Source organism: Loxodonta africana, chromosome 25 (genome assembly GCF_030014295.1).
Source record: "Loxodonta africana isolate mLoxAfr1 chromosome 25, mLoxAfr1.hap2, whole genome shotgun sequence".
Lineage (NCBI taxonomy): Eukaryota > Metazoa > Chordata > Mammalia > Proboscidea > Elephantidae > Loxodonta > Loxodonta africana.
Window position 1 is genome coordinate 46084969 of NC_087366.1, and position 14241 is coordinate 46099209.

A 14241-nucleotide genomic window follows, 5' to 3' on the forward strand; every position below is an offset into this window, starting at 1 on the left:
GCAGTTAGCAATTTGGAAAACAAGATACATGTTTGAAATGAACCACAATATGAAATTAGAATAAGCACATAATAGGCTGTATACGGCAGATAGCTCCCACTAATGCCACTTTTTCTTGTCTTTCAAAACTCCATCGTGGAAATAAAAGGAAAGGAATCTGTTAAAAGACTTCATATAACTATGCAGTTATAGCCATAACTTGGTTATGCCTGACCATCTTAACATGTTTTTTTTTTCCAAATTAGTTTTATCAATTTTTTTATTCTTTTCTTACATCTTTTCAAATGAGAGCTCTTATTTTATGTACCTATTATTTCCTAATGGCTTATCAAGAAATTCTACCTATCCTCAAGGGTGGCTTAACCCCAAATGAAAAAACAAACATTTTGTTGATGGTGAAGACATAAAAGGGTTTGTTCTTAAAAGGAAAAAGGAAAGAAAGTGAGCGTCATAGAGCTAGAAACAGACCAATAGAATTAAAGACAGGCTCACACCCAGTGAGACGTAATCCTGGTATCATCTTCAGGCATATGAAAGATTATTTACAGATGAATAATATATTTATTCTAAGGAATGAAATTATTTTTTTTAACTTCCTGGGCATTAATGCAAATCATGAGCACTCTGCAAATGTAGTAACGATGTGTTTTATTTCACTGCAAAGGCAGATAAGTCAGTAAAACACAGAAAAAGTAAAGAATAAATAATGTTCATAAAATGTTTCTATTTACCTGGAACTTGAAGTTCATCTTCAACAAATCGAACATAATTTTGTGCATTAACAGGTAGTTCTTTAAATGCCCTTGCATTTGATATGTCGGTGTTCCATCCTGGGAGAGTCTTATATTGAACTTCGACTTTATTTAAGACTTCATGGTTTGCTAAAAGTTAAAGAGTATACTTGTTCATGGTGCACAATACCTATTGTCAAACAAGTTTTTTTTTTTTTTTTAAATTCCACAGATCACAATCTCTAATCAGAATTCTTGGAGCCAAACTGTTAAAAATTGAGAAATTTTTCAAATTTTAGAAAGGTAAAACAGTACATATGCCATCTGAAGTAGTGTCCTAAAATCATTCAGATTTTCTGCAGCAACACGATGATTATTCACTAACTAGATTATATAGCTCTAACAGCCCTGGTGGCACAGTGGTTAAAGCAATTGACTGCTAACCAGAAAGGTCAGCAGTTCCAAACTACCAGCAGCTCCTCGGGAGAAAGGCGTGGCAGTCTGCTTCCACAGAGATTTACAGCCTTGGAAACCCCACAGGGTCACCATGAGTCGGCACTGACTTGACAGCAGTGGGTTTGGTTTTGCTCTGGTTTTTAACAGCAGTTCAAGATAGGTTTTGCTGTCAAATGAGTTCTGGTGCCAAACTTAAAATTTCAATATCTGGAGTTTGTAAAATTCTGTCATAGTTATCTAGTGCTGCTGTAACAGAAATACCACTAGTAGGTGGCTTTAACAAACAGCAATTTATTTTCTCACAGTTTAGGAGGCTAGAAGTCCAAATTCGGGGCACCACCTCTAGGGGAAAGCTTTCTCTCTGTTGGCTCTGGAGGAAGGCCCTTGTTTCTTAAGCTTCTGCTTCCTGGTTTCTTGGAGATCTCCACATGTCTTGGCATCTATCTTACCCCATCTCTCTGCTTGCCTGTTTAATCTCTTTTTATATTTCAAAAGAGACTGACTCAAGATACATACTACTCTAATCCTGCCTCATTAATATAACAAAGACAACGCATTCCCAAATGGGATTATAACCCTGGGCACAGAGGTTAGGATTTACAACACATATTTTGGGGGGACATAATTCAATCCATAAGAGATTCTATACTATGGACTAGGGATCAGGGAACTCTATGATGGTACCAGCCTCACAGAAAGGCTTGCATATATACCTGCTTTCATCTAAGAAATCTATTGTTTTTGTAGCTGTATACAAAAGCATAGCTGGAAATTTTCTTCATTATTCTATCTAACCATTTCCTCTGCATCCCCAAATAGAAATAATAATAAAAAAAAAAACTATAAATACTTAATATCAGTTCCTTTGACTAGAGACAGCATAGTGGGTGCTATGGTATACTGTCCCAGATTTTCCTCTTCAGGACTCAGACACTCATTCCCTCAGTTGCTGGGAGCGTGTATACCTGCTGACCACTCACAGTTCAGAACCTACCCCAGAACTGCCCGCCACTGAAGACAGCTGCCTCCTGGGGTAGCCCACGCCCCATGTGGGTGTGGGGATACAAAGCACCTGGACATCTACCCAAATTCAGGACAACTCTGAAGGCCATTTGGCTTCCAGGGCTCCCCACGGGATCAGCTGAGGGCTTTTTTTGTAACTATATTATAGTTCACTTTCTTCCTCTTCATAATTCTGCTTCTTTCACTCCCTAACAGATGCTGTTACTTAGCGCACTAAGAAACAAACTTCCTGTCTGCAAATCTCCCTATCAGAGTCAGTTTCCCAGGGAATGCAACCGAAGACAGTTGGGCTAGGAGCAGTCTGAGGAAGAAGGTTCTTTAAAAGGGGACTCTGGAGCTGGATCGCTGGCCAGCCCTAGCTGGCAGTAGGTGGAGGACAGGCAGGCCTTGGCACGCTATCCAACTGTTAAACCGTCACGAGTGGTGAACTGGGATGCCATACTGGTAGAAGGTAAAGCACTGGCAGTATTTCAACCATCAGTTGCTGCTGGGTTGATTCTGATATATGGCGGACTCTACGTGTGTCAGAGCAGAACTGTGCCACGTGGGGTTCTCAATGGCTGAATTTTTGGAAGTAGACTGCCAGGACTTTGTTCTGATATGCCTCTCGGTGGATGTAAACTTCCAACCTTTCAGTTATCAGCTGAGCATAGAACAGTCTGCACCACCCAGGTACTCTGGCAGTATCTTAGGCACTGAGAAACAACGGCAAGTGAACAATGGAACTGGATGGCTCTTGATGAATTCCAATTATGATTAGAGAAAGACAATGAAAGGCTGAGGGTGATTAATCAAAAGTTTAAGGCAAAGTGTGAAGGTTAGAGGGCTGAATCTCATCTTCTACAGCAAAGGGCAGAAGAAAATCTGAGGACTCAATTGTACAAAAGCAGAACCCAGAGTAAACTGAGTTCTCAAGCCTAGCATACCTGCTGTGATGAGGCCAGAGCCCTGTTCGGAAAAGAGTAGGACCCTGAGACTTTGGATGGGGTACGACTGGGTTGACACACTTGAAAACCCTCAATCACTAGATTTGCAGAATGGCCCACTACTTTGTCAAAGGCTAAGGCTTTCCTTGCTTAAAGATCATGCAGAGGCCTCTGCCTTACAAGGCGTTGTGTTGTCCTCTCAGGATCTATACCACCTTCCCTGCTGGCCAGCAAACATATCAAGGGTCAAGTCATAACATAAGTTGGCCAAGAAAGCACTTGGCTAAGGGAGGAAAGGGTCTATACTCTGAAGGATCTGCAGGACCAAGCCAGCACACACAATGAGGAAGAGCACATGTAAGGAATCGGATCCTGAGGGTGCTGGTCAAGGAGGGGAAGCAGTGGTGGAACATAAAGTTGAATAAGAGGGCATACTGATATGGGGGCTCTCTCCCATGATTCATGATACAGGATTTAACATCTGGCAAGGACCCTGAGAGATAATGAAAACATGTTGTAGGAATGTCCTTGAAAGCTTTGAGAAAACCATGAGAAATGCCAGAATTGCTGTGGTAGACAGGAGAAGAAGGAATCGAGAGACTCAATGGGGCTTCCACTTCTAGCCATCATGCAGTACATGGCTCCAGACTAGCTCTCATGGTATAAACAATTGCAAAACTGAACAAAGTATATGACATCTCTCTTCAGACAGTAGACAACAGGAAGCACAAAACTGCAGTTTTTGAGAAAAAGGAAACGCATGAGAAGTACTGAAATCACTCAACTCTCTCTTGGTGTGGGGATAATTTCCCAACCACAGTTCAGGACGCTGAAATCTGAGCAGAAAGCAGCAGTCCCACTGACCTGAGGTGGCAGTTATCAGAGTTTAGGGAAGCTGAAGCAGCCAGAATCAGCAGCATCAGGGGTCACAGGGAGTCTATGGGTAAAGGTTAAATTGTACATGGAAAGAGCGGGACCACTGCAGGTTACCAGACAGCAACTGCCACATGGTTGAGAATGGAACAAAGATTCTAGAGGTCAAGTAGTGCTGGTGGAAGGGAAGGGACAGGGTACACTGGAGCTCCAGTGCTGCTAGATTAGAGAGACCTCCTTAACACCTTGTTAACTCCCCTGGCACCCAGCCAAGACAACAGAACACCTGTTCCTAAGGAGTAAAAATCACACCCTAGAGTAGGACTTACTCCACACACTCCCCCTACCGTACACACACGTCTTCATAACAAAGTCTAAAACTAAGGTCTAACAAGATCCACAGGGGAGACAGAATTTAGAGACTGACTTACACTAGGTTAGAAAGGAGAAGGGTATGGGAAACGCCTTGGGCAGGCTTTCCACAGAACTACGTTAATATCAACAAAACATAAAACCAAGCTCTATTGTTCAAGATGATTAGCCAGCAATTCAACTGTCCCCTAAAATAAAAACTAACATTCTTCAGAGGAAAACAGCAGAATCCATGTCTCTAGAACATATTATTTACAATGTCCAATATTTAATATAAAGTCATTAGACACAGAAACAGGAAATGTGATCCACGGTTAAGGAATAGCATAGTCAACAGAAACCAGACTGGCGATGGTCCAGATGTTGAACTTAACAAATAATGACTTTAAAGCAGCTAATATAAATATCCTGAAAGAATTAAAAGAAAATTTTGTCATGAGTGAACATACAGGGGATCTCTGTAGAGAAACAGAAGAAAAAACTAATTGGAAATTCTAAAACTGAAAAGCACAATACTGAAATGAAAAACTCGCCAGATGGGTTTAGGTATATATTCAAGATGGGGAGAAGAAAATCAGTTTGAAGAACAAAGAGAAACAATGAAATAAAATGAACAGAATTTCAAGGACTTGTGGGACAATATAAGAAAGTCTAATACTTCCAAAAGAAGAAGAAGAAACTACTTATGGCCAGAAAACTTGCTAGCTGACAAATTAATATGGGGGCATCCAGAAGGAACTCTTTACCAAAATGACAAGAACTATACTGTGAGAAGGGCATTGATATTGCTGAAAAGCTCACTGATGTTATCCTCTAAACTCCAGGGCTGATGAAATGTTGTTATAGGACTGAGATACCTGATAGCAATGGGTACAATAGGATTACCAAATAATAAATGCCAGGTGGCAACCTTAACTTTCAGACGCAAGGTGAATTATCATTATGAGTGGCAAAGTCAGAGTAGTAGCCAAGAGGACCCGATTCGATTATCAGAGAGATAAGGAGATGGTTTGTAGCATGACAGTCACCCCCCCAAAAAAAAAACAACCCATTGCCATCAAGTCTATTCTGACTCATTGCAACCCTTATAAGACAGTACAGAACTGCCCCATAGGGTTTCCAAGGATATAATCTTTACAGGAGTAGACTGCCACATCTTTCTCCCACGGAGCAGCTGGTGGGTTTGAACCGCTCACCTTTTGGTTAGCAGCCGAATGCTTAACCACTGAGCTGCAAGGACTCCGTGGGCAGCCAAATCCAAAAACCAAAACAAACTCACTGCTGTTGAGTCCATTCCGACTCATAGTAACCCTAAAGGACAGAGCAGAACTGCCCCATAGGGTTTCCAAGGCTGTAAATCTTTACAAAAGCCCACTGCCACATCTTCCTCCCACGAAAGGCAGCCAACAAGGATATTAATCTATAAAGCAAAATAAATCAAGGATGGGTTATTAGGGGGCTGAGGACAGTTGACCCAATTAACAGTAGTGACCACTTGCCTGATTTCTGGACGTGAACCAGTTTTTATACACGGAAATCAGTGTCTAAGATATCAGGTCCCCAGAAAGTACTCAGTGTACTATCCAGTTGCCAGTCTTACTCTTTCCCACCCACACTAGTCAACAACAGCCCTACCTCTTCATGTCGATCAGCCTTAATTACCCTGGCCAGGGTGGTGAGCTCTTTCTTTTCCTGCTGGTTGTGGCACATAAAACCCAACACAACAAGGTGGAGTCTTAGCTTAAAGTTTAATGGTACTCTTGTTTCTATATTCCCACTTTAATAACTGTAGCAGGGGCTGTAATTTATACCACTAACCATCCTCTTATAATTTCCCCCTAGGAAAGAGACTAACTGGAATTCTGCAGGAACTCTTCAGATCGGGGGCAACTTATTTTACAGTATTTAAGTAAGTCCAAACAGTACGGGACGGAACTGTACAAAACACTGTGGTGCAGTGCCCAGATTGCCCCCTTTAAGCAGAGGCACTCACTTCCCAGCTGCATACATGCAGGGAGTACTGCACGCTGTTGACTCATAGCTCAGTCCCTCCCCAGAAACTGCCCTTGGCCAAAGGGAGCTACTTCATCCAGGAATAGCCTTCATTCAATGACAGGCTGATGAGAGATACAAAGTCCTGACCACTCGCCTTAATTTAGGGTAATTTTATAGGGTCATCGTAGGTCTGCAGCTCCCCAAGGGATCAGCTATACTTCATTACAACTACTCCTCCTACCTTTCAAGTGATGTTGCTGAGAATATTCCCCAATAAACTTCCTGGATGCAAATTTCCCTCTTAAGAGTCTTTTCAAGGGGAACCTGACCTAAAATAGCTAACTCAGATTTAAAAAGAAACAAAAAATTTCTGCTTTGTAGTGTTTTAATTAAGGTAACCCACTGTAATGTTCTCTACGGTAAATCTTGCTGTATGTTAACAGTTATATTTGATTAGATGATTCTTATTGGTCCTTGGGTTTACTAACTCTTGAAATAGATTTGGAAGTAGGATTAACTATCAGGAAACAAAATATTGAAACAAGCTTTTCAAGTGAATAGTACTCTACCATGTCAATAGATACCTTTTTTTTTTGGAAAAGGAAAAATAATATATGTATACTTTTGAATTTGTAGCTATCCTTTTTCAATTTCCCAAGGACTAGTCCTCATAGCCAGTCACAAAACCTACCAGCCTACCAAGTTTTATTAAACTAGTCAATTTCCCTTCATGTGTGATATTCCCAGTACAGCATAGTGGTTAAAAGCCTGGCTGCTAACCAAAAGGTCAGCAGATCAAATCCACTGGCCACTCCTTGGAAACCCTATTGGGGTAGTTCTACTCTGTCCTATAGGGTTGCTATGAGTCAGAATTGACTCAAAGGCAATGGGTGTGGTTTGGTTTTAGTATAGGGTGATAAGAGAAATGAACAGTCCTCATTCTGGAAGCTCGCAATATTTATGGAAATTTGAGTAGCTGAAGAAATCATACATCCATACCCAGGTCTGAAAACACACACTGCCTCAAGTAGGAAGTCACCCTATATCCATCCGCTTTAGACACAAGACAAATGTCAGAGAAAATAATGCGTGTGCCTTGAAGGAAAGGAGGGTTGGTTAACGTATTGAAAGCCTGCTTACCGCTACCAGCAGGGCTCTTTTCTCCTACCCCACTTCTCCAAAGGAAGGAAAGAATGCCTACACACAAGTGCCAATATAAAGAAGATGAGATTCAGGGTGAACATAAAGGCGGCACAGCAAGGCTCAGAAGTGCCATGTTTTTTCTTTCCTATTTTGAATTTTGAGCACAGGCTTGCTGTGACCCAGCACCAATGCACAGCAGCTATGAAACAAATGCTTAGAATAAGTCAACATACTTGCACTATTCACAAGGGTTTATAGAGTCTTTGGCTATATGCCATAAATTACAAAGAAGAGTATTATGAAATTGCTCTAATATATTCACTTTATAGTATTCTACATACACAGCCAAAGAAAGAATACCTGGGAAATGAGGTATGATTTCACCATCTAACTTGTAAGCAACTCCAACTTTGATTTCTGTAAACACATCCAAAATATCCAATTTGGTAAGTGCCAACCTAATTTTGGAAGAAAGAGCAGCATTAAAACAGAAAACTCATTAAGGCCTTAACATCTAATACAATGAGGGATTAGAGGAAAATCCACATAAAGCTAAAAGTTCCAAAGCAATTCTAAAAACAGATTAGGATTATATTTTAAAGCATGCCACACATAAAACACTAGTGGACAATACACTGATGTGTGTTCTTCATAATATTAAAAAAGACTCAACTGACCCACCATTGAGTTACTTTTCTAGTAACTGTAACAGAGTTACACTGATTAATCCACACACTCTTGCTTAGCTTTCTTATGACTGATCAACAACACATACTTGCAGGAGGGCTACCTGGAGTTAAGGATGCAGTCATTCTATGGCCATGAAACACAGCAACACTCACTGTTCAACATGGATCATCACCAGAGTTCACTAGATCTATGTACATTTACAAACATGCCAATCACCCCTCCTTTCTTCACTCTGATTACCAACATTTCCACCCTCTGGGCAGAAATTGTCAAAGGGGAGTGAGGAAACCACATCAAGGACCTCTTCATGATACTTCAAAATCTCCCAATTAACTGACTGGAAAACAGGGTTTTAAGGGAAAATCTGTAGAAATTAGATAAAATACTAGGTTTGAGATTCTTGTCCATGACTTTTTTATCCTTTAGTTTCATTACTTGCAAAAAGTTAGTAAGCCTAATTAGTACAGATAGGGATATATTTATGTCTTTATGTTAATAACAGCTAACTTTTACTGAGCACTTTCAATGTGCCAGGTAGTGTTACATGCTTCCACTACATTTCTTGCTTAATTATCAAAACCTCTATGTAGTGGATAATGCTGTTAGCTTGATTTTAAAGACGACAGAACTGAGAAGAGAAAGATTAACTTGCTCCAAGTTAACACAGCCATAATGCACGGACCTGAGCTTTGAATTCAGGGAGTTAGACACCAAGCCTGTGCTCAAAATCACTATGTACACTGTCTGCCCTGATTCTCTTCCCAACCTTGGATGTCTAAGAGAATAATTTGGGTCCCTCTCCTTATGTACCCTCCCCTCTATATCCTGGTCCACTTCTACCTCAAACTACAATTTCAGCTCAAAAGCCAAAGAGTGATATTTTTCAGGTAGGTACTGTCTCAAGTTTTCACCCCACAAAATTAAAACTGTGGTCATGAATTGTCCTATTATTTCCTGAAATAAATGTTTCTGCAGAATACTCACGCAGTAAATCCATTAATCATGTGAACATATTTGAGTGAAACAAGGTCCAACCAGCCACATCGTCTCTTCCTTCCAGTTGTCACACCAAACTCTCTACCCCTTGTTTGTAATAGTTCTCCAGTTTCCTAGGGAACAGACAAGAGAACTTAGGATTAAAATACCAGTGCTATACAGCTAGTAGAATTATACTAAAGATGAGAAAAAAAGTCTAAGGCCTCTTTAAGGTGCCCTGGTGGTCCAATGGTTGGGCACTAAGCTGCTAACCAAAAGGACAGCAGTTTGAACCCACTAGCTGCTCTGCAGGGAAAAAAGGCCTGGCACTCTGCTCCCATAAAGATTACAGCCTAGGAAACCCTATGGGGCAGTTCTATTCTGTCCTATAGGGCCACTACAAGCCAGAATAGACTTGACCGCGTACAACAACAAAGCTTCTTTGAGATAAAGATCAGAAAATAACCAAATGACTGAAATGCAAGTTGAAGACAGAATTCCACAGAGACAATAGGTTTAATGTGAGGAAGGCATTATTGGAATAGATCCATTTTGGGCTTTATTTTTTACCAAAAAATTATACCATGTTATGTATGTAATTTCCTAGGATTTGGATTGACATATTAAAGACCAACCAAATGTTACATATTAAAAAGTAGTTACGAAGTATTTATTAAAATAGACAAATTAAACAAATTGTTCCAACAACAACCCTGGTTTTTCCTGACTGAAAACCATTAGGCAAATTCACATCTAACAGCTAGTTGTTAATGGGTGGTACAAACTGTTTGCACTCGCCTACTAACTGAAAGGTTGGCAGTCTGAATCCACCCATTGGCACCATGGAAGGAAGGCCTCGGGACCTGCTTCAATAGAGATTGCAGCCAAGAAAACCTTTCGGAGCTCAGTTCTATTCTGTAACACGTGGGGTCACCAGGAGCTGGAAATGACTCAACAGCAACAGGTTTGGTTTTGGTTTTTCAATATTACAATACCCTTCTGAACAGAATTAAGGTTGAAAATAATTTTCAAAGATCCAATAAGCTACAGTCACTCCCTATAATGTAATTTTCCTATCTGTGATTTAACCTATCTCCTAACTTGCACCTTTCTTATTGTTATTCTTATTGCCTCTTATAATCTGGTATCATTATATTATTAAAAAAAAAAAAAAGTTGATCTGATCAAACTTACAAATGAAGATTACAAGGTACAAAAGAATTCATTAAAAAAAAAAAAGGAATATTGATTTTACTACGTTTTGAACTACAGTTAATAAGAAATAAGCTTACATTCTTTTGCTCTGTAGGAAAGGCACCAATACCAACTCTAGTTGTATAAGCTTTCACAACTCCATATACTTCTCCCACATTCTGAGGGGGCATACCCAAACCAGTACAAACACCTCCAACGGTACAATTTGAAGAGGTTACAAAAGGATAAGTCCCTAAAAATAGAAACAAACATTAAAATATAAATACACAAGAACATACATTATTTTTAAATAGAATTACTATTAAAATTCTGCATTTCAGCATATTCTAGGTATTTGACAGACTTGAGCATAACTGTAACCACCTTCTCAAAGCCTCCGTGTTTAATTCATTTTTTTCTGTAATAAGATAAAAAGCCAGATGCTATAGCTACAACTGAAGTGCTTATACTGAAGCAGCTCCTAGAGTATTTGCACAACTGCTGATTTCACTCTGAATGGCAGGTTCTCAACCAATGGACTAAAAAATAATTTAATGTTGACACCCTGGTGTTATTCCTTTACAGAGAATTATAATCTATAGATTTTAATTTATAACAAATTCATTTAATTTCTGATTTGAATATTTAAGGTGCAGCAGTCCCCTGGAGTGAGGGCAGTATCCTGAGGACCTTGTGATATTTTAACACTTCTCCAGCCTTTGATTCCTATCCAGGGAATAATCACAGAAATTACATGAGTAAGTTAAGAATGGCGTACTCTCCCCTGAAAGATCCCCTTCACACTTAACTATTCACTCTACTAATTAGACACTTCGATTATTTTCCATTATTGTTATCAAAAATATATATCTACTAAATATACTTATTTTAATTGGTTTCCTGGGGTCAAAAGCCAATGAAATGTCAATCACACTTGTCTTGACAGCTCATGTTTAATTTACACAGAATGGTCAAGAAATGAACGGGGTAGCAGTTTGAAGAAGCACTAACCCTCTAAAGATAAAGAAACGCTCTGAATCTATCCAGAAAGGCTCTCATACCCAGGGAGTTAATTAAGGTAAACAGACTTTCACAGATCTTAGAACATGAATGTTTAATATCAATGTATATTAGTTCCTGAGATCAAAATAAAAAGGTTGAATTAAAGTGTCATCCTTCCACAGGATTCATCTTACAGTTCCCGGGGGGTAAAGTCTAGAACTGAACCAGGAACTAAACGATGAAAATCACAATTTGCAGAACCCCAAACCCACTAAACCTAAATAATACTTTAAAATTATTCTAACGAACTACAAAACTTAATACATGTATGTTTTCCTCAATATTCCTTTAAAAACAGACTGACATAAGATAACAAACTTCCATTATTCCTGAATATACAAGCTAAAAGCTAACACTAGTTGTTTATATCTCTAGTACTTTAGGTTTCAGACAAGCTCCCCAGAAATCATCTCCCTTACCAAAATCAATATCAAGCAGTGCTGCATTTGCGCCTTCTACCAAGATTTTCTTTGGTGGTCCATGTAGGGCCTCATATAGGAAATAAACGCCATCTCTCACCATTGGTCTAATTCTTTCCATATAACCCTATACACAAAGATAAAAACCCAATTTCAATGTGTACCAATAAATTTACAATATAATCAATACAAGTATAAATTAACCTGATTTATGACAGTGAACACTGAGAAATGCAAAGCAGAATGGGGTTGGTGATGGTGCTAGCCCTACTGTAACAGTTAGATTAGCTTTGGTCTCTAGGGCTGATTCTCCAGGACCAGGAAATAGACATTAGGTTAAGAAAAAGAGACACAATGAAATCCAAAGGTTCTATATTAACCTCATTGCAGATGCTTGGTAACCAAGTACTTAAACTTCAGAAACCAGATTTCAGGCAAATAAAAAGTGATTATTTATATTATATTCCACTTAAAATTTTGTGGGGTATTTTAAAAGTTGCATTTATAATCCACATGGCTATGAACTTTGAAACTTGCATCGAAATGATTCTCAAAATGTAGTGAGAGCCACAAGCTACACTGTCGAGCGTGCAAATACTCAATAGTTGATTGCTAATAATCTTTTCCCACTGTATTCCATTATAGTAAAATATCTCAGTGGTATTATTAGTAGATATCAAATACTGTTTTAAACATTTGCATTAAAAAATTTCTCAAAAATATTTAAAGCATTAGTAATACCATCTGATTTTATAATTTAAAGATGTAATATAAACAAGAGCTTCTCCCAATGCCTACAGTATAACTCCAACAAAAATCTAGTTTCAACTTGTGTAAATAGGGAAATCCCAGGATTAACTCATGAACCTAAGTATGTTATACCCATCGATGAATGTATGGTTCCCTGTTGACTCCAATCTCTTACTTATTCCCTTTTTTATGCCTGAAATGACTACCATGCATCATGGTCCCTGTTCCTTAAGTAGTGGCTCAACGTATTATCCCCTGTAAGAATCTTCTTACCCATCTGTTCATTATTCATCTACTTCACATTCACATGGAATATTTATGGAACAGAAATGAAAAGTCATACCCATTCTTTAGCACAGAAATATTACCAAGTTGCTGGTAATAATTTAAAGTAATTGCTGCATGACAGAATTAGAGGGAGGGGGAGTTTATTTTAAGCAATAATTAACGCACCGAAGTCCAAATACCGAACATTTAGAATGTCCTTTGGAGGTCATTTATTAGGAATTTGGTGAGTGGATAGACCTGAGGTCTGGAACCATTCTGGAATGGCATATAAGCAGGGATGGATTATTCAAGGTAAGCATACTGTTTACCTTGCTTACCAGAGCATCTATAGTGAACAATTTCACATTTTTTCACATCAAAGATTTTGCTTCTAGGTGTGGCTAGTAACTGTCTCTCTCCCCATACCACAGCACCTTCCTACAGAATCAAAGCCTCTTTTCAAATTTACAATCTCTGACAGGAATGGATTACCCAGTAAGCAAAGTAAGCAAGGGCTTACTTCTGCTTACTTACTAATTGCGAAACCCATGTGAAATTTGTCACTATAGATTAGTAAGTAAGCACAAGTAAGCCCGTGCTTACCTTACTTATTGGGTAATCCAACCCCTGCATATGAGGTTTGTACACTCCTATTCAGTTCTGGAATTGGCTGTTGATATTTACAGAAGAGAAGGAGTAATAATTAGATAAGCAGGAAACAGCTTGAAATTCACCAAAGATTGTAAGGAAACGCAAGGGTGGGGAGAATGGCTTGACTACTTGACTTGACTACTAACTAATTCAGGTGCTACTGACACTTAGTAGTTGCCAACTGTGTACCTAATTTTTGGCCCATTAATATTTGTCTCTGAAGAAAACAGTGAGAAAGAGATTGACCCTATGGGGCACTATTCCTAAACAGACTGGTTAAAGTTCTCTCTTACTTGTCCCTTTGCTGACATATCCTCCACATTTTTATACAAATCTAGTCTTCTTTCTGCTCAGAATTATCCAATGGCTTTTCATTATCTCCAGCATAAAAGCTAAACTCCCAGGCATTACATATGAGGCCTATGATCTGGTCTCTACTTCTCTAATTTTTATCTTTAGGAACTAGTCCTGCTCCCCACCCAGTACTTTGTTTAAGCCACATTTTGTGAAGTTACTCAGATAGGACATGTCCTTTCAGGCCTACCTGCTTTTAGATTTTAAAAAGGGAAAATAATCCCCTTTACCAGTTCTTACCTACAGTACTTAACATGTTGCAACACTTTATCATACTATTGTAACTATTTAATGTGCGTCTCCTCAGCCACAATGTAATTTCCATAAAGGCAGGTACCATGTGTTTTTCACTCTTGTACT

The 14241-nt window shown here is 39.0% G+C and overlaps 1 protein-coding gene across 1 annotated transcript in view; it reads right to left on the reverse strand.

Annotated features, from left to right (window-relative positions):
* The window catches only part of ADSS2 (adenylosuccinate synthase 2), a 41052-nt gene that overhangs the window by 5078 nt on the left and 21733 nt on the right, over positions 1-14241 (reverse strand). Inside the window, exons 8-12 of the mRNA XM_064276770.1 lie at positions 11860-11986; positions 10477-10631; positions 9194-9318; positions 7880-7977; positions 732-881 (exon numbers count right to left, since the gene is read on the reverse strand). Coding sequence (XP_064132840.1) covers positions 732-881; positions 7880-7977; positions 9194-9318; positions 10477-10631; positions 11860-11986 — 655 coding nt within the window. The remainder of the gene's footprint in view (positions 1-731; positions 882-7879; positions 7978-9193; positions 9319-10476; positions 10632-11859; positions 11987-14241) is intronic.